A 22,301-nucleotide genomic window follows, 5' to 3' on the forward strand; every position below is an offset into this window, starting at 1 on the left:
TTTCCCCCAATAATTTTTTTTTTAAATATACATGAAAATATGCATTCTGGTTAGTGATTTCTCGATTGTCGCCGACAATCGAATAATCGTCGTTAATTTTTCCAGGTCGGCGACAATCGATTGTGTGTGAGACAATCGATTGTCGGGTAATAATAGATCTAATTTTCCATGTATTAATTTACTTAACCTGCTAAATAGGGCTACACGTATTCAGGACCCGATTCTGACAGCGGGAGTTGTTCCGCCATTTTACGAAAAATTTTGGTCAAGGAAGAGCACTCGTTTGCATTTAAATACCGGGAACTTAGATAATTTTCTATTTCTATAAGTTCAGATAGTATGTGAAGCAATTGTTTACCAACAAAAATGTGAGAAAAATCGAGAGGAAATATAATTACATTTTTGTTTAAATGAATTTGTCACACATCACAAAAGATAGAATCAACTATTTGAATGATCGTAAGATGATATTATTCTGTCAATTGCGTATATGTAACAGTCGTGAATTTATTACAATAAAAATTTCTCAAACAATTATACAAACAAATATTAATTTCAGTTTCAATCTTTTTTCACTGCATAGTATTTTTAATCTGCCCAGAGGATAAAAGTTGAATTCCAGACGTTTCACCCCCAAGACTTTTCCTCCCCAAGACATTTCACCCCCAAGACATTTCCTCCCAAGACTTTTCACCCCCAATTTTACAAACCCTAGACTTTTCACCCCCAATTTTTAATATACTGAAAATATTGTAAAATATTTTGTTATTTGATATTCAAAATATTTTTTTTTATTTTGTTTAGGTTATTAGGGCATTTATGAAGATAATTTGTTACTTTACGGACCATAATTCTATAAAATGTACACTGAGTTTAGGGGATCATACATGTAGTCAACTTAGTCAAGTTATCTTTATTACTGGATGTTAGTTTGTTGTGACTTCAAGATTAATGATTTTTTTTCTATATTATTCAAATGGATTCAAGTTTTAATTATGTAATATAAATAAAATATATGAGTAGATTTAGATTACAACAGTAGATGTAAATTACTAAATATTATCTAGGAAATAGAATTAGATGGGTATATGTTTATCCTTTAGTATAATAATATTAGCCCAACTGTGATAATTAACATGTAAAAAAGGTATTTATAAGTGCAATATGATGTGGAATTTATTTTTATGATAAATTTTTATATATTTATAAAGATATAATAGTCTCAGGTAACTCAGTATTGAGTGGCAACATTCAATATGTTTTATGTTAATATATGTAATACATTTTGTTCTCTGATGTTATTTATGTATGTTGATGATCGAGACTGAAATAGATAAATTAACTAATATTACTATTTCAGTGTCATTAATTTCATTGTAGGTCAATATTTTAAACTCTTAATAGGTGTTGTAATTTAATCAACACCTTCTGATTGACATAAATAGTCAATATTTTAAACTCTTCATAGGTGTTGTGATTTAATCAACACCTTCTGATTGACAAGAATAAGTGTTAAAATATAAATGGATTAACTTGCTAACCTGTAGTATATTATACTTTGATTAATTTAAACCTTGACTGATCTTTTTGAACTCAGAAACAAACAAAATTATACTTATCACTTTTTACTTCAAAGACTTTTCTTTTATTTATTTACATTCAGTAATAAACATAACCTCTAAGCTAGTAATATATCTTTATAAATACAAGTGTCGTACAGAACACCTAGCCCCTGTTTGGTCAATGGGCATTTAAGGGCTGTACTGGGGTTTTCTTCGCCCTCACACTTTATACGGCAATCACAGGGGGACACATCGGGAAATGGGGAATAGCTCTGACAGAGCCCCTGTGATGCTGATCTGCTTGTTTGCCACGTTACGACAGAGTCCAGTTCAAATAAATACAATCCAATGTTTCTATGTTTTATTTAAGTAATAACAATTCTCAGCAATAATAGTCTGTGAATCACAATATTGTTATAATAAATCCAATTATGTCTGTTGTAAAACTTTAAAGTTAAGAATAAACTAATTTGAACAGTTCTTGTTTAAGGCTGACTAAGTTAAAGTCATTATTATACCAACGTTGCTATGTTATGCCACTAGAACATTTTCATGTCTTTAACTGTTCTATTGAAAAAATCAAGTCCTTTAGCATAAGAAAGATTTCTTATTATTTGTATTATCTGTTGCGTATGTTTTTTTTTTGTTTGTTGTAAGCGTTTTTTCCTCCTCCTCACTCTCACTATTGCCCCCTCATTTCCCCTGCATTTACCCTACTTTTTGCATCCACTACCCCTTTACTTTGAGTAAGTTTTTGTGTTGTATGTTAAACTTTGGTATACGAGTGTCTGCGCTTACTTACATTCTTTCAAACAGAAATATCTAGCATACTGGAAAGTGTCACAGGTGTAAACATTGTCTATATTTTTAAAAGTATGTTACATCTTCACTTTCTTTCTACATACTAGATGAACAAATTTGAACAATATCAAATTCAAGGGTTAATAATGTCATATTTTATTTTCTATACTGTATCTGAATAATAATGTGGACAAATTTAAAATCAATTCACTTTAATCTTACATATACAGGCGCAATAATAAATAACATGTATTTTAATGTCATACTGGCAATCTGAGATATAAAGGCAAGTCAGTATTGATTTTGAAACAATTTTCAAAGTATCTCTTTTTATATTAACCTTGAAAGAAGGTCAAAACATGACCAATATTCAACGTTGATTCAACGTCGGGTAGTGACCAAACAGCAACAGAGCATCTCCTATTGTTGCTGAATGTTGAAAAAAGGTTGATCAATGTCACGACCAATTCTCAACGTTGAATCAACGTCGATTCAATGTTGTGTGCCTGCTGGGACTATGGTGTAAAGTATTTGATAGCAATTTATGTTTTTCGATGCCACAACACTGTTCATACTTTGTACTAGAATCTTAAGTTATTGACTATGAACTGAATGTACAGGTTTTATGTGAATATTTTATATGTTATTATTTGGACAAAATTAGTGAGTCACTTTCCCAACTCAAGTTCTTGTCAGTCAAAAGGTGTTGATTAAATCACAACACCTATGAAGAGTTTAAAATATTGACTATTTATGTCAATCAGAAGGTGTTGATTAAATTACAACACCTATTAAGAGTTCAAAATGATGAAACTTTGAGTTTCATTAAGAAAAATAACTGACATTCACACTTTTATTTTAACCAACAAAATAAATGTATCATGTAAATTTTGAAGGTTTAAGAAGTTTAGTAAAATTCAGCAGTGTTCGAATAAATTTTATTAAAATTACTTTTCTCCATTATACATGCACGCACTAAGCCAGTATTTTCCACCTTACTAGTCGAAAACATAGAGGGAACAATGCTTCACTATATATAATATACTATCTGGTGTTGTTGAGTCTCAAACAGAAACATCAAATGAACCTAATTTTATTGAATAATCATAATAATAATTTACTTTGTAGTTATTATTATCAAAAGTACTTTTATTTTTTCAATCACTGAACATCAAAGAAAGGGATTAAACTATTTTTTTTAATTTTGTAACTAATATCAAAAGTACCTTTAATCATCAAAGTCACATTTTCAATCATTGAAGAAACAAATGGATTAAAAGATAACCTTGTAAATAACTTTCTACTAATAAACAACATAGAATAAAATATCCTTTTTTAAATGTATTAACCTAATCATGAAACATAATTTTACATTTCCCCCCAAAAATAACATTATAATCATATTTACTAATAAAAACAAATAGGGGGTGAAAAGTCTTCATATGCTATAAAACACCAGACTTTTCACTCCCAATTTGGGGGTGAAAAGTCTTGGGAGGAAAAGTCTTGGGAGGAACAGTCTTGGGGGTGAAACGTCTGACACCCATAAAAGTTCACTGATATTTCACAAGTCAGATAAACGTGTCAAAAATATTACACAAACAAAATTTTCTTACCCTAAAATTTTATAAAAGTTTAAACATCCTATTAATCCAATAACCAAAACTGGCGAAAGAAATTCATAAGATTCGTAATGTTTGCAATACACAGTGTTACATCACACCAGATGTAACCACTTCTACCTGTCAATCAAAATTCTTAAACTTCAAACAGTGTACCGCTTTGATCTTTGACATGAATGGAGTGCTGATGTGATGCACTATTCTTTAGATATCTCTGTAAGTCACTCGTGGTGTGATTTAAAAAAAAAAGTGGACTCGTTGGTTTTTACAAGCAGAAATATAATTCCTGATATATGTGCCAAAAGCTAGTGTGTTCTTTTTTTTGTTGCTGTTGTTTATTTTACTGTAAATATTTTTGTTTTTTGTTTGTGTACAGACACTTTGGAGGAAACAGAAAAGTAGATGTATGAAATAAAGATCACAAATCACTATTTTTGTTTTGGAAAAATCTCCTCTTCAAGATTTTTCCTTTTTTTTTTTTTTTTTTTTTTTTTTGATATTTTGCTGATTTTGGCTTTTTTTTTCAAGTGGAAAAAGCTCTAAAACAAGAACGGTGACCAATGTATTTCATTTCATATTTTCATTTTAATTATTATCAGGAGTTAATAATATCAATATACCAAGTCTGAATAAAAATGTTAGTTGAAATGTGTAAAAATACAAATATACAGACAGATATTGATTCTTGTTGTTTTGAATGTTATTCATGTCATTACATGTACATTTTGTATACATTTCCAACTGAAATAAATTAAAGAACAATATATTGTCATTACTGTTCTGGAGTGTAGACGGTGGTGAAACCAATTAACATTACTATGTATAATATATATGAGTGTTTCGATTAATAATCAATCGATTGTATCCTTCCGATTCGATTTGATAATCGATAGCACTTTGGGTCCGATTATGAAACACTAATTCTGGTGCTTTTTGAGGCCATTAATATGTATTTCAGGTCCACCGTTTTTTGCCTTGCTTTAACACCACATGATTTTTTTGTTTAATTTTATTTCATGATAGATCAACAAGAAAATTTAGTTTTCTAAAAAACAAATAAAAAAAATAATGTGATTTTGTCAGTGAAACTGTTTTGAGTTTTTATTACAGCCGTGATATAAAATGTATCTATGAACCTAAATGTTTAATACAAAAATGTCTCAGTGATCTACATATTCTACTTTCGATTTGAAATGTACTTTTGGTTTGAACCTGCACCGGAAAAACGGTTGTGCATACAACTTACTTCCTACATAGCTTGCAGAAAGCAAAACTAGGTCCATTGTCTGCTTTTCTAAGCCAAGGAAATTCCAGTTCCCACGCGTTGTTATATTTTGACGAATAATTCTTTTTTTCTGGCATCTTCATGTGTTTTTTTTAGTGTCGGTCAAGGTCAAGTGCGCGAATGGTTCTAACACTTTTCCGACAATGCAACGTCCACGAATAGCATAAATAGTAACCAGTCGGTCAATATCGATGATTTACGTAATTGACTCGTAGTCATACGGAAATTAACGCATCAATTTGGTTGGTACAATCTCTCTCGGGAAGCATTGGTTAAAGCAAAAACTGGCCAGAACCAGTTTCGGTAGGTCCATTGCGTAATCAGTACATCGAAAATGACACTTGACATGTGTTTTCTGTTTATTGTTGTCTCATCCTGTCGTAAAATAACGATGCCAGATGGCAAATTAGAGAAAATAAGTGGTCCACAAATTTTTTGGTCTGATTTTTTTAGAAAGCGTGAGAAAATTCTCCAAATTGGTTAAGTCGTGATCAAACCTTGAATTCGTGATAATCACGATTCAAGCGTCAGACTTGACAGGTATGCCTAGACTCCCCTACAGTGCTTTAGGGTATAGCGGATTTTAGCAGGAATCACGCTGTCAGTCGACATTATCGCAATTTGCGATTATTTTGCTTAAATGGCAAATATTTTTTCTCATTTTGGCTATCTCTTTTTAATTTGAAATTAAATTGCTTGAAGTGAGAAAATCTCAAAGTTTTTTGATTTTCCAGAATTTGAAAAGAACACGAATGTACATGTTGAAATATTACAGGCCAGATATTTTTTTACCAAGACTATTCTGACATAATAAATGTCTGTTTTGCACATTAAACCCAGAAATAATCGGGGAAACCCAGTCTTGTTTCTATTTTTAGTAACATGGCCGATGCTGGCAAGCTCAAAAATTGCCTGCATACTGTCATTAGCATAAGTATAAACATTTTAAAACACATAAAAAGTTAGTATTTGTTGAAAAAAGCGTCTCAAAACCTTGTTGACAAAAAGCTGTAATTCCATAGTGTGTCAAATATCACATATTTTTGCGACACGATTGTTTTGTACTCTTGGGGCAATTTAAAAAGTGCAGTTGTGGTTAAAAAAATCATGGAAAGACTTTTGATATATAAAATGAAAATGTATAAACATGATTGATACTCAAAACTTTCCCTTGTCAGGCCACTCGTTTGGCCGTTTTTGGGGCGGAATATGTAGAAATTTAAAAAGCTGAATGTTTTTGAAAAGAGAATACATTATTCTTCTTATTTATAGTAAAAAAATCTTGGGAAGTTTGTTTAGATGTGGATTTTAAACTAATAATGGAAAAAATGACCAAAGCTATCCTGTACACCCTAAGTCAGCGCATATGTATTAACAATGGCATGGAGAGAAAAAACACATGAATTTCTATTAAAAGCTGAATGTTTTGAATAGAATAGCTGTTTTGTGTCTGATATACAGAAAAAAACCTGCTAAATTTCATTCCTTTAAATTGGAATGCAGGAAAAATTAGTTAACTATCCACAATACCCAAAAGCACTGTATTTTGATGCACATAACAGGCAACATGGCTGCGCTTTTTCATTCAGTTACATACGTGACTCTGTATGGTGTTGCATGTGCAGTTACCTTTTATGCATTGAAGCATTGTGACCATCAACATCTTATTCTATACAACTGACTGTCAGAAATTAAAAGTAAACAACAACTAGAGTATTAGGTATTAGGCCTAATTGATGTACTACAAAAAGATAATAGTTTTCAGAATTTAATCTTAATTTTCCTGTCAGTCCATGTTTTATCTGGCTTTGAGAAAGAGACAGACATTTAATTAACTGTAAAAAGTGATGAATATCAAAATTTGCCTTAACTTGATAAGTTCACATACTTAAAAGGCTCTTACCACATAAAAAAAATTACATGCATTTTTGCAGGTGGTTTGAAAACAGGTTATTGAGTCTGATGCCATGTTGAAAATACATGTGTTTGAAATTTGTTATTTATTTCTAAAGATGTATTGCTTTATTCATTAATTCATTATCTTTAACATGTTTGAATGTCCAAATCATCACTTGACTTGGTAACAATTTTATCATGTCCTGTAAAATTCATTAACTGTAAGTAATTTCCCTAAATTCCTTTGGGGTTTGAAAACTGGTAATTCGAGGGTACTATTTACGTTTTCAAAAGGGTATAAACATGAAAGGTAATGCCATTTCATATTCACAAGGTATAAAAATATTAAATATTCAAGAGGAAACATAAGCAGGTCGGAGACTTCACCTGGATTGGAGAATATATTCTCTTGATCTAAACACTGTCTTCGTTCGAAAGACAAAATATCTTTCGATCAAAAGACTGGATTTAGCTTAAGTGTTGAAAAATCATGAAATCTTTATGAAAACAATCATTTCACTACAGTTTCATTATTTATTCATATCAAGAACTTATTATTTCAAACAAACATTACAAGGAACACCTAAGTGACCTTTTCATAAAAGTTTGCTCAAGGACTATAATGCTTAAATAAAATTCCCAAGTAATTCGGATTTTGAAAATTTTATAAAAGAAAGAAAAATTTCTATCTTTGAAATAAATCAATCTAACTAAAGTACATCTCCAATTAACGCTACGCTTTGGATCTGAAGTCGTGCTATTGATAAGCCACGTTCTGACTACCCTTCCACTAGCCCTTGCTTTCATTTTTAAAGTGAAAGTAGAAGTTTAAAAAATCTGTATTTAGCCTGGGTTTTTCATGTTAACAATTTTTATGATGACCGCATCATGACTGCGCCCTCGTGTTTTGAGAGTAGAAGTTTAAAAAATCTATATTTAGCCTGGGTTTTTCATGTTTACAATAATTATGAGGACCTCATCACGACTGCGCCCTCGTGTTTTGAGAGGAATCATATGTCACGATACGGACTTGGTCACGTAAGGTGTCAGGCAGCCAGTTAGCTCAGTCAGTAGAGCACTCGCCTTGTAAGCGAGGGGTCCCGGGTTTGAGCCCCGGACTGACTGCACATTTTTCTCACCCTTTTACATTCGATGCTATTTTGATGGTTCAGCCAAATGTCTGTTGAAACGAGTCGTCTGATTGGTTCAAATAAAAATAGTTTTGCGAAAATAAAAATAGCAATATCAGAAATCCAAATATAGAGAAAGATGAATGTGAATGGGTCATCCTCAGATCTTCGTTTAGAAGATCAAGTATTTAGTCAGATTGTGAAATAAATTTGCGTAGTCTAAAATCAGTGTTTTAATTACTCCTTCATTAATTTTCAAGGCTTAAGGTAAATTTAGCCCTTCGATTGAGAGACAATTTATTTGTTAATAGATCAAGAGAATGTCCCTCAATCCAGGTGAAGTCTCTGACCTGATAAGCACATGACTCAGTTCAGTTGCCAGAAATGGAATTTTCAAAATCTTGATTGATTTACAGCGGTCTTATTAGTTTTCCCCTTACTTATGCCAAAACCCTGACCAAGAGGATATCTGAGTCACTGGTGACCTGACACTGTTTTTTTTTGTTGCAAAAACGGGCTACATTTTATTTAGGTGTTGCAGAATTAATGAGCTCCATTCTTAATATTGAAAGTAGTACACAGTTAATACATGCATATATAGCTCTGACAACAAAGTGTAAATATGTACTACTACTCAATAAACTCAGATTTTTTTCTTCTGTAATAGAGGCCTTAACAGACCTCTTCCCATTAGAAAATTTTCCAGTCATGCAGTATTCACCAAAAATTGACTTTATATTGATCAGGTTTTTTATTCCCTAATACTGAGCTATTTTCCCCAAATCACAGCATCACATTATCAAGTGCAGGACCTAGGCCACTTGGCCCAAGGTCAAGGTAACAGAAGTCAAAGGTCATGATCACAACATTTTACCTTCCTGTATCAAAGTGACATCAAGGGATATTGATCACCTTTAGTGATAACTCTTTTGCCATATTAATAGTGAAAAAATTTCACATCTAGGTATTGACAGACAGCTTTAATATTTAGCTCAAGTATTTGAAGAATAGGTAGAGCTAATGCACTCACCTGTTAGTTTTGCATATCAGTTTGATTAAGTTTTTAGCTCACCTGAGCAATGCTCATGGTAAGCTATTGGGAACGCGCTGTGTCTGTCTTGCGTGCATGAGTCCGTCCGTCCGTCCTTCATCAACAATTGTGTTTAAAAGACATCTCCTCCAAAACCACTGAATAGTTTATGATGAAACTTGGCATGGATGTTCATTGGATGGTCCTCTACCAAAGTTGTTCAAACAGTTCCGCTTGGTTGCATATAGAGGGGCCACAAGAGCTAAGAATAGAAAAATCTTCAAACAACATTTCCAAAACCGATGGTCCGATTTTGAAATAGTTTCACGCAAATGGTCCTTATGTCACCCTCTACCAAGATTGTTCAAATCATACCGATTCGTCAAAAAAAGTCGCCAGTGGGCGTGGTCACTTTTCTCTATATGTATATAGTGGACATTTAAAAAGTTTTCTTGTGTGAAATTGCTAGTCCAATTTTTAAATAATGTTACACAAATGGTCCTTGTGTGACCCTCTACCAAGATTGTTCAGATTATTTTGATTCGTCAAAAAACATGGCCGCCAGTGGGCGTGGTCACTTTTCTCTATATGTATATAGAGGAAATTTGAAAAAGTCTTTTTGTGTGAAACTGCTAGCCCGATTTTAAAATAATTTAACAGAAACGGTTCTTGTGTGACCCTCTACCAAGATTGTTGTGGCAGAGACTCGCATTTTACTATTTTATTGAACTCATTTAATAAATTCAATATGAAAAGACACTCGTGTAATATCCGCTATATAAAATTTGGATCTAGTATACCTTCAACTACCTCATATTTAAAATAAATCTTTTGTTCAATGTTTGTAGGAGACAAACAACTTGAATGGGCGAGGAAGTTGTTATAGGAAGTTACTGGTTCCCTTTATGACAGGAAATGCTTTTTATGCTTTTACCATACCAGGATTCAGCTGGGGTAAAAAGGAAGATACTGAAAAACCCAAAGGTATGTAAAGAATAAATGGAATATGAAAACTGATATTTGCTGCTGGTAAATTTTTTTAATTTAGCACTTCAATTAGAGGCCTTCCATCAGGGGTGTAAAATTGATTTTTCTCTATTCCCCCTGTAGTGACTAGTAGCCGGTATAATCAGCTCGCCCACAGTGAAGTCTCATTTGCCCCAACAAAATTTCTATCATCAGCCCACTTAAAGTTTTTTCCGTCAGTCGACCTGTCTCTACAGATATCAACTGTGACACAGTACGAGATATGAGCAGTGAATATACATTATAATATAATATCTTCATATCCAGACTGGCTTACCTGTATAAATTGTAAAGATTATGACTGAAAAACGGACAAGAGAATCGCAGTCTTGTCATAGCCAGCATGTAAATCATGATTCTTGACATATCATTAAAAGAAAATTGGAATTGTACACTCTTATGTTTATAAAACTGAAAATTCAGAACCACATTTGAGCCACGCCATGAGAAAACCAACATAGTGGCTTTGTGACAAGCATGGATCCAGACCAGCCTGCGCATCCGTGCAGTCTGGTAGGATCCATGCTGTTTGCTTTCAAAGCCTTATGCAATTAGAGAAACCATTAGCGAACAGCATGGATCCTGACCAGACTGGAACCATGCTGTTCGCAAAACCACTATGTTGGTTTTCTCATGGCGCGGCTCAATTCTGTTTGAAATGTCCTTTATGCCTTCCTGTCTTATTTACATGAAACTGTTTGAAATATTAATTTGAGACCTTTGACTGCATAATACTTAAACATAAATAATCTGGTTTAGTATGATATGAATTCTGAAGTAATACACAGTTTCAGAACTTGCTTTTAAAGTTTTTGATTATTGAAATATCACATGTAGCAAAGGTAAATGTAAAACCAGAAATAACAGTGAAATCTAAAGCAAGTATTCAACTTTTTTAATACATAGGTAATGAATGGGTAGGAAAAAAGTGCTGATTGCCATTATAGTTTGTAGCTTAAATGGGACTGTTTGACCGCCTTTAGTGGATTTTAACATATAGATATATTTGTAATACCTGTTTTTCACACATATCTTCTGTCATAACAAGTGGTCATATCATTTGCATGAAATTATTCAAATAAGTATCACTATTCATATGTGTTTTGTCAAATATTTTGTTGTCCCAGAGCTAAGTTAGTTATTGAAAGAAAATGAGATTAGATATTTATGTTTGATTTATGAAAGGCCATACATGTTAATGTTATAATGGACATCTGAGTGAAAACATATGGTGGTCTGTAACCATATTGTGAAATCTTAAGTATTAAGAAACAGGTAGGATAATAACCTGCTGTGGTTTCTTAATGCTGCAGATTTTAGTTCATAGCCTCTGTAGTTTTCCCTACTTTTCTTTGAAGTTCTGAATTCAGGTTACTTAGTCAGCCTGATACAGTTGCTATTCAGGGTGTATACTATGGCGTACCATTTGGGTCGAAAGTTTCCAGGTACCACAGGTAGTAATAAAATTATACATGCAGGTATAAATTTATAACTGCGGGTATAAATTGGAAATGTACCCGCGGTAATAAAAATTGTACCCGCGGGTACAATTTTATACCTGCAGGTATAATTTTATACCCGCAGGTATAAAAATTGTATCCGCGGGTATAATTTTATACCTGCGGGTATAATTTTATACCCGCGGGTATAATTTTACACCCGCAGGTATAAAATTATACCTGCAGGTACAAAATTATACCCGCGGGTATGAAAATTATACCTACGGGTATAAAAATTGTACCTGCGGGTATACTTTTATACCCGTAGGTATAATTTTATACCCGCAGGTATGCTTTTATACCCGCGGGTATAATTGTGCACCCGCAGGTATAAAATTATACCCGCAGGTACAAAATTGTACCCGCGGGTATGAAAATTATACCTACGGGTATAAAAATTGTACCTGCGGGTATACTTTTATACCCGTAGGTATAATTTTTTACCCGCAGGTATGCTTTTATACCCGCGGGTATAATTGTGCACCCGCAGGTATAAAATTATACCCGCAGGTACAAAATTATACCCGCGGGTATGAAAATTATACCTACAGGTATAAAAATTGTACCTGCGGGTATACTTTTATACCCGTAGGTATAATTTTATACCCACAGGTATACTTTTATACCCGCGGGTATAATTTTACACCCGCAGGTATAAAATTATACCCGCAGGTACAAAATTATACCCGCGGGTATAAATATTATACCTACGGGTATAAAAATTGTACCTGCGGGTATACTTTTATACCCGTAGGTATAATTTTATACCCACGGGTATACTTTTATACCCGCGGGTATAAAAATTATACCTGCGGGTATAATTTTGTACCCGCGGGTACACTTTTATACCCGCAGGTATAAAAGTATACCCGCGGGTATAAAAGTGTACCCGCGGGTATAAACATTATACCTACGGGTATAAAATTATACCCGCGGGTACAAAATTATACCCGCAGATATAAAAATTATACCCGTGGGTATAAAAATTATACCTGCGGGTATAATTTTGTACCCGCGGGTACACTTTTACACCCGCAGGTATGAAATTATACCCGCGGGTATAAAAGTGTACGTGCGGGTATAAAAATTATACCTACGGGTATAAAATTATACCCGCGCGGGTATAAAAATTATACCTGCGGGTATAATTTTGTACCCGCGGGTACACTTTTACACCCGCAGGTATAAAATTATACCCGCGGGTATAAAAGTGTACCCGCGGGTATAAAAATTATACCTACGGGTATAAAATTATACCCGCAGGTATGAAAATTATACCCGCGGGTATAAAAATTGTACCCGCGGGTATAAAAATTATACCTGCGGTATTGTACAATGGTACAATTTATATATATATATATACATTTCCAATTTATACCCGCAGGTATAATTTTATTACTACCTGTGGTACCTGGAAACTTTCGACCCAAATGGTACGCCATAGTATACACTGATGTGTACATGCTGTACACTGTACTGGAATAAATATTGGAAAAAATTTAAAACAGTTGACTCAGTGTTGAAAAAAATAGGGTAAACACTTGGTAAGATAAACAATTTATGTGAAGATTCATTTAGACTTTTCACAGTCAGTGAATAACATGACATGTTAGCATACTGCAAATTTCTCTTGCAGAAGGAAAAGGTGTTTTAGACAAAACACAGCAGATCCTGGTTGAGGCAGATCGACTTTACTCAGAAAATGAGGCACTAGCATTGTACGACTACCTTATTGAGTTTAAAGTAAGATATCTGTTGTTTGCTATGTGATGTTTTAATATAACCATTATATAACTGGTTGAGGGTATGTTTGTGCATGAAAGGTGTAAAGATGACATCAGAAGTGTTTGTTCATGAAAGTATCTGCCCCACTGAAAGGCCAGACACTTCGATTGATAAGATGTTCTTGTCTTGTACATGTAAACATCCAGAATCCAGTCCTTAATTGCCAGGTATGAGCCAGATAGGCAGTCAGTGCCCAGGCATTAGGAAGGTATGTAGGCTTGTAGGCAGTCAGTGCCAAGGTATCAGGCAGGTAGGCAGTCAGTGCCCAGGTATTAGGAAGGTAGGTAGTCAGTGCAAGGCAACAGAAGGTAGGCAGTCAGTACCCAGGCATCAGAAAGGTAGGCAGTCAGTGCCATGGCATCAGGAAGGTAGACAGTCAGTTCCAGGTATCAGACAGGTAGGTAGTCAGTGTCCGGTATCAGGCAGGTAGGCAGTCAGTGCCAGGTATCAGGCAGGTAGACCATTAGTGCCAGGCATTAGGTAAGTAGGCAGTTGTTGCCTAGGCATCAGGAAGGTAGGTAGTCAGTGCTCAGGTATCAGGAAGGTAAGCAGTCAGTGCCAGGCATAAGGTAAGTAGGCAGGCAGTAGGAAGGTAGGCAGTCAGTTCCCAGGCATCAGGAAGGTAGACAGTCAGTTCCAGGTATCAGACACAGACAGGTAGGTAGTCAGTGTCAGGTATCAGGCAGGTAGGCAGTCAGTGCCAGGTATCAGGCAGGTAGGCAGTTGCCAGGCATTAGGCAGGTAGGCAGTCAGTGCCAGACATCAAACCTGTAGACAGTCACTGCCAGGTATCAGGCCAGATAGGCCTTCAGTAACTGTTTTATAAATAGTTTACTTCACTAAAAATGATAATAAAATGTATCCGTTCAGTCTTGTTGACTGGAACATACTTGGAAGTTTTCAAAATAATCCCATATAGTAAAAACTGCATACATATGTCAGGCAGAATGAACAACAGATTGTAAAAGAAGTCCTGCTGTGAGGTTTGTATCACTAGCAATAATTACAGTAGGATTTAGCACCTCTTGTCTGTCATTATTGATAAATGGATAAAATATGTCATTGGTGGAAGGCTCAGATGTTAGCTGTGTAAAGACCAAGTGTGATGCACCTGCTCATAAGCATGTGATTTCCTGTAATATGGTCACCAGCTGCTTGTATTTCTCTTCTTTTTTATCAAATAGACTTTCACTGAAAGAAATGCATATATTAGAAAAAGAAAAAAAAAACGTCCAAAGCAAAGTGGTGGAAATTTCTTGACAGCTGAAAATATTTCATCAATATCTGAGTAAACTTAGGAAATGTTCTTATTTATAACTAATATTTTATACCTACTTTTTAGATAATTTATGGAAATTTTTATTATTTTTTGATGTTAGTTGGTTTCTCTATGCATCCTGTATTTTTCTTGATCAATAAAACTGCGTATTGTGTCAGGTTGAATGAACACAGTCATTGATTTGAATTGTGATTCCTTTTGTTTATTGAGATATTTTGCCATTCTGCAGGTTTTACCTCAAATATAAGTTCATTGTTTCTCCATGTATATTTTTAAATACAAGTTTAATGAAATCGATGGTTGATTTATGGATGAAATTGCTGTTTTGCTGTTTGGGAGTAGGGAAAGTTTCAACTGAGAATTTTTGAAAAGTCAGAACTGTTGTCGAAGTCTGAGGGTGATAGTGTTGACTGGCAAGCAGTTCAGTGTGTTTTATTATGTGACATCAGAAAATATAAATATTTTCTATATTTTTTTAGCACCACTATTTGATATTATTAGATAGTAGAGCTTTTATACGCCCGTTTGAAAAACGGGACGTATTATGGGAACGCCCCTGGCGGGCGGATGGGCGGGCGGGCGGCGTCCACAGACCTTGTCCGGAGCATATCTTCTACATGCATGGAGGGATTTTGATGAAACTTGGCACAGTTGTTCACCATCATGAGACGGAGTGTCTTGCGCAAGAACCAGGTCCCTAGGTCTAAGGTCAAGGTCACACTTAGAGGTCAAAGGTCAAATTCAAGAATGACTTTGTCCGGAGCATATCTTCTTCATGCATGGAGGGATTTTGATGAAAGTTGGCACAATTGTTCATCATCATGAGACGGAGTGTCATGCAGAAAAACCAGGTCCCTAGGTCTAAGGTCAAGGTCACACTTAGAGGCCAAAGGATACAAGAATGAAAAATTCAAGAATGACTTTGTCCGGAGCATATCTTCTTCATGCATGGAAAGATTTTGATGTAGCTTGGCACATTTGTTCACCATAATGAGACGGAGTGTCATGCGCAAGAACCAGGTCCCTAGGTCTAAGGTCAAGGTCACACTTAGAGGTCAAAGGATACAAGAATGAAAACTTTGTCCGGAGCATATCTTCTTCATGCATGAAAGAACTTTGACGTAGCTTGGCACAATTGTTCACCATCATGAGACAGAGTGTCATGCGCAAGAACCAGGTCCCTAGGGGTAAGGTCAAGGTCACACTTAGAGGTCAAGGATACAAGAATGAAAACTTTGTCCGGAGCATTTCTTCTTCATGCATTGAGGGATTTTGATACAACTTGGCACAAATGTTCACAAGCATGAGACGGAGTGTCTTGTGCAAGAACCAGGTCCCTAGATCTAAGGTCAAGGTCACACTTAGAGGCCAAAGGTCAGATACAAGAATGACTTTGTCTGGAGCATTTCTTCTTCATGCATGGAGGGATTTTGATGTAACTTGGCACAATTGTACACCATCATGAGACGGAGTGTCATGCACTGGTCCCTTCTTTTGAATTACTTCCCTTTGCTGTTACTATAAATAGCTTATATTGTAACTTTTTCATTACAAGTCGTAGGGAAAAATCGAGACCACTTTTCTGTAGTACAACATGCATGTTACATCCAATTCTGAGGTGTATTTTTAGCTATCTCTACCTGGTAAGGATTTTTGTATGGACTTGTAATTTTTTTTTTTCTTGATTTTTTTTTTTTTTTTTTTTTTCTCTTTAAAGATTAACTTCCCTTAGTTGTTACTATAAATAACTTACATTGTAACTTTTTTTATAATTGACAGTAGGGAAAAACCAAGACCACTTTTCTGTGGTACAACATTGATGTTACTTTCAAATTTTGGGTGTATTTTAAGGTATCTCGACCTGGTAAGGATTTTTTTTGTGGACTTAAAAAAATAAAAGAATTACAATAATTTCTAAAAAAAAAAAAAAAAAAACATTGTAAACAACTAGAAAATTAAAATTCCATTTGCAAATACAGGTGCTAGTGTAAAGAGATTTGCTGTGACGGGCGTATATTGTGACATTCTGGCACTCTTGTTTAATCATTCTTTAATCAGTGTTGGCGTTTGCATCATAAACGTTTTGCATGTAAGCAGGAGTAGTATAAGAAAGGATGGTGCGAGGACATATCTGACCCCACTTGACCTATGACCCTTGGTCAGGACAGACCAATGCCGGACAATTATAAAAGAAAAAAAGATTTTAACAAATTATTGTTAAAACCTATAGTAAAATAAAGTAAATCTATTTTTAGTAACGTTTACAATGTAAACGCCTATTTTTAGTAACGTTTACAATGTAAACGCTTATTTTTAGTAACATTTATTTTTAGTAACGTTTACAATGTAAACGTCTATTTTTAGTAACATTTATTATTAGTAACGTTTACAATGTAAACGCCTATTATTAGTAACGTTTACAATGTAAACGCTTATTTTTATATTTGAAATACCGTGCACAATGTTTGTGTTTATTTTTAGTAACGTTTACAATGTAAACGCTTATTATTAGTAACGTTTACAATGTAAACGCTTATTTCTTTACGTGTTGTATTGAGATGTGAAATATAAAATAATTGTTTGTTCGTTTGCTCTTTGATTGTTAACTTTTAGTATTTTATACAATAAATCATACAACGGTACTTTATTTTGTAACATTTTAATGAAAACTAAACAATAGTATCCACAGAGTGTACTTGTTTTGTCTTGATATTGAACATTGTTGTATTTTACATTTGGTATATACTTAATTACTTCTTTCGGTGGAGGAAGCCCAAATGGATCGAAATACATATTATTTAAGTAACAAACCCAATGTGTTCCAGGACCAACAGAGTCGTCCAAATTTATAATTCCACACGTCCTTTACTTTTAATTTTAATAAATTATTTCTACTAAACACACCCCTAAAGTTTTTAATTTTTAATTGTTTTACCCATTGTTCAATTTCAAAGTTAGAAATAGGTTTGTTTATAAATTTTATTTTTTTTTTACTATAGGAATTCGTCTGTAAGGTCTTCTCTGAGAATCAATCTGTATACCCTGGCCATGTCCTTTCCCACTTAACAAAGATGTAATCAAAGGTATCCCTAGACTAGCAGCCAACATACCTAAAAACCCACCGTCTTGTTTTTGTTTTTGTGTTAATTTAATCACTCCAGATCCTACTAATTGCTTTCTTTGATTAGGTGTAAGATATGGTGATATCATATTTCTCTTATCATTAGCTACTGAAATCATACCATTTCCAAGTATTTTACTAACACCAGTACTGGCCAGTCCAGAAAGGGCTCCAATGCCTAGAGGGGCTAATATTTTTGGAGCTATTTTTGCTGCCATTGGAAGAATTGTTTTTCCTAACAAACCAGCCAAAGCTCCTAAAAATCCACCATTTTGACCTTGACTGGACATTTGGCTTTTTGAAATTGTAATTCTAATCCCTTATTATTTGCAACAGCTTTTTTAATTTGATTAATTTGTGTTTTTGTTAAAAGTAAAGGGAAGTTTCCACGTAATTGTTCATGTTTTAATCTAAAAGTATGTGGAATTCTATTATTATAAGCTTGTGCTAAATTTTTCTTTTGTCCATCTGTAAGGTTAACTTTATATTCAATATAATTTGATGTCATTATATATAATTTATATTTATTTTATTTAAACAATAACAAGTTCATTTCCAATAGTATTTATTTCAACTGTTTCCTCATATAATACAATTGCGTAAATACGATATCTTGCAGTGGGAAGTGTAGTTAACTTAATTGTTAATGTAATCTGCTTAGGATCTTCTGTAGTTACTTCCTTTTTATATTCCAAGTTAAAATGAACAAATCCAAATAAACTATTAAAGTTTGATCTATTTAGCAGACTTCCAGTAGTCTTATTATTTTGTTTATAATAATAATTAATTACATCATCATATATTCTTGATATACTTGTATATTCTGTTTCTGGATAAAAAACACCATTACCAACTTCAAGACGACAAGAACTCAAAATACAATTATAATCATCATCTGCTGCATTAAGTTTAAATGTATCTAATAAATGTGGATTATGTATTTGTGCATTACTTTTATCAGGTCGTTGTAAATAAACAAATACATGTTGTGGTTTTGTTACACCAGCTGTTATTCTAAAAGTTGTATTAATCTGTTGTGTATCAGTTGATTGCGTCATCATTTCCCGAAGGTATGACCATCTTGCTTTTTTAAATCTTTCAGTAGTAATTAGATCAAACCCAAATTCATTGAAAATTAAACGTGGAACCCATAGAATTAATTTTGTTACAATTACCCTACCTGGGTCTCCGCCAGCTCTAAAAATTAATTCATCATCATCTGTCAGCTGCAGTGTTATTTGAATTTGACTTGGAGGTATAATATTAGTTTCTAAACCCTGAAAAAATGAATAATTATTTAATGGAATTTTAGCATTTACCTCTTTATTACCCTGGATTAATGATTTTCTTGAGGCAAACCCCGAATTATATTTAGCTTGGTCATCCCTACTTTCAGCAGTATCAGTAGTATCTAAATAAATATATTCGTTTGTTCCAGTTGATTTTGCATAATCTTCAGATAGTTCAACCAAACTCTTTACATTTACTACCTTATATAAATTATTACAATCATATACAATTTTTCCATTTTGTTTAACCACTAACTGATCAATTAATGAAGCTGCATTATTAATTAGAGCAATTTGATCTCCAACAGCATACTCATTACCATTAGTAATCTTATTTACTTTAAAACTTACTTCAAAATAACCATTAAACCAATCAAAATATGAGCTTCTATCATTAATTGTAAAGTGATATCCGTTTTTTTGTTGCTTAACATTATTTCCCAAGACAGATATTAAAGCTGTATCTAATTGAATAGGAGTTAATTCATATCTTTCACAATATTGTTTTGTTCTAAACATGTATATATTATATATTATTTTATTTTTTATTTTATTTTTTATAAATTAATCTGTTAATACGTTTACGTGTCCCAGATCCTGACAATATTCTATTTATTCTCATATGAATATCCTCCTCTTTATCATTATTATTTTTATTATTATTTTTACTGTTATTCTTTTCTTGTAATTCCTTAGCAATTAAATTACCAACTGCCGGAGCAGGTTTCTTTTTAAATTTTTCAACAATTTTATCAGCAGCTAAATTTCCAACTTCCGTTCCAACCTTTTTTGTTCCACTTTCAAGTGCTGCTTTTCCTGCTGTTTCCAAAGCTTTTTTTCCAGCTTGCTAATTGAAGATACAACTCCGCTTGAAAACAATTTCGTTAAAGTGTCAAAGATACCTGTTCCATGTATGATTTCTTTTCCCGTGTGAGCATCAACATAAATAAATATTCCTTTATTTTTGTCATAAACTTTTTTGTACATTATATAAAACTAAAATTTATAATTTCATATTTCTTTTAAAATTAGTGTAAAACTTGTTTCAACCTCATTAAAATTAATTATTCTACCAAATACATCTGTAATATATATTCTAATTGAATTTATAATATATTTATTAATTTCAGAATATCCAACTCTTTGTGGTTCTTTTGTAAATGGATAAGCTCTTGTTAAATCTGCAGTACTTAAAGCATAGATAATATCACTGAAATTACCATCAACAAATGAATTATCAATAAGATCACAATGAATGTAAATTGTATCCACAGAGTTAGTTATATTTGGTGTTGTAGTTCCCCATTCAGTATTTCTCAATGCTTTTTTCTCAAATCCAAGCAATGTATGAAAATTTGACATTCTTAAATCCAACATAAAATTATCTGTAATTGAAATCAAAATCTTAAAACTACTTAAATCAAATTCCAAACTTATTGGAGCAATTTCTGATTTATTAAATTCAAAATCATCATTACTTATTAATGTTTCCCTAATATAATTATTAATATCTGTGTAACTGTAAGAACCATTTGTAAATGTAATATTTTTCCAATCCTTACCATTATGATAACGAATTATTTTATTGTCATATTCATCACTAATATTATGCCAAGAGTAGGTCATAGTGTTAATACTATCCAAACCAACAACATAAGTTTTATTTTTATCTAAAATTAAAGAACGACTAAATCTGATTGTAAAATCACTCGGAGTATTTTTGTTATAATTTTTAACTGTTTCAGAACTTAATACTATTTTTGTTCCATTTATATAATTATTAAACATATCTTTTTAATAAAAGTGTAAATTCAAGAAAAATAATTTTTATATAACATTTCATGTTGTTTTGGTAAGAGTGAATTCATTTTTAATAGTTCATCAATTATTCTAATACCTTCATTTTTTAGTTCTTCATTATTATTTCCAGCATCAATTGAACCACAAATTAACTCCAAGTCATTAACCAATTCTTTTGGATTACATGGACAAACGTCATAACCTTGTCCTCTAATTACTTTTTTAAATTTCATAGATCTTTTATTGATGGGTAATCCTGATTTTTCTGTTAATTCTTTAAATATTTTTCTTGAATGAATTGAATGTTTTTTATTATTGTTATATCTTTTATTAATCAAATCAATCAAATCATTATCTACTTTAGTGTTAATTACTTCTTTTCCAGTTATTCTATCCTTAGCAATTAATTTGTTTTGACCATAAAGTTTATTTAAGTTAATAATTAAATTACCATATTGTCCATTTGGTGAAACTTTATATGGGTTATGATGTTTTATTCCTTTTCCCATATACTTTTTTCCTTGATCAAGAATATCAATGGTTACGTTTCTATATTTTCTTAAATTATCCGACTTAGCTATAATTGCTTCCTTTCGCTTCAGATCATGATCTGTTCTGTTTTTCTTTCTAGTTATTACACCAGATTTATTACCCAGTTTTTTTATATCCTCTGATACCTTTTCTATGATATCCTCTACTTCTTCCCTAGTCATTTTTTCATCAGGATTTTCAGATTCAGTGTGAAAAAAATCAAACACTTCTTGTGGTGTGTTATATTTTTTTTTATCTAAAAGATCTAAATCAATTCCTTTATTAAAATCAACTGTAAATTCTTTTGGTCTTGCTCCCAATTCTTCTTCTAATTTTTCTGATTCTTCAGGAAATTCTTTAGTGTCTTCAAACTCATCATCTTCATCATCCAAACCCGTATGATCTTTCGGCGGTAATAATCGTATTGGTTCTTGGAATATCTGTGGTAAACCCTGGTATGTTTGTATGTCTTTCATTTCATCACCTAGTAACGCTAATTGTTGTTTTATTCCAGGTAATGCTTTTAACTGACTTGATAATTGTTCTTTTTGACTTTCTATTCCTTCAGTAATTGGTTTATAAATTTCAGTGTACATATCCCGATTTGTAGCTTTCTTAATTTTTTCTCTCATTATTTCTTCTCTA

At 32.8% G+C, this 22,301-nt stretch overlaps 1 protein-coding gene across 2 annotated transcripts in view; it reads left to right on the top strand.

Annotated features, from left to right (window-relative positions):
- The window catches only part of LOC123549858 (regulator of microtubule dynamics protein 1-like), a 50,775-nt gene that overhangs the window by 481 nt on the left and 27,993 nt on the right, over positions 1 to 22,301 (top strand). For both annotated transcript variants that reach the window (XM_045338296.2, XM_045338297.2), the window contains exons 2-3: positions 10,175 to 10,310; positions 13,488 to 13,594. In XM_045338296.2, the coding sequence (XP_045194231.2) occupies positions 10,175 to 10,310; positions 13,488 to 13,594 (243 nt within the window). The remainder of the gene's footprint in view (positions 1 to 10,174; positions 10,311 to 13,487; positions 13,595 to 22,301) is intronic.

Source organism: Mercenaria mercenaria, chromosome 6, assembly GCF_021730395.1.
Source record: "Mercenaria mercenaria strain notata chromosome 6, MADL_Memer_1, whole genome shotgun sequence".
Taxonomy (NCBI): domain Eukaryota; kingdom Metazoa; phylum Mollusca; class Bivalvia; order Venerida; family Veneridae; genus Mercenaria; species Mercenaria mercenaria.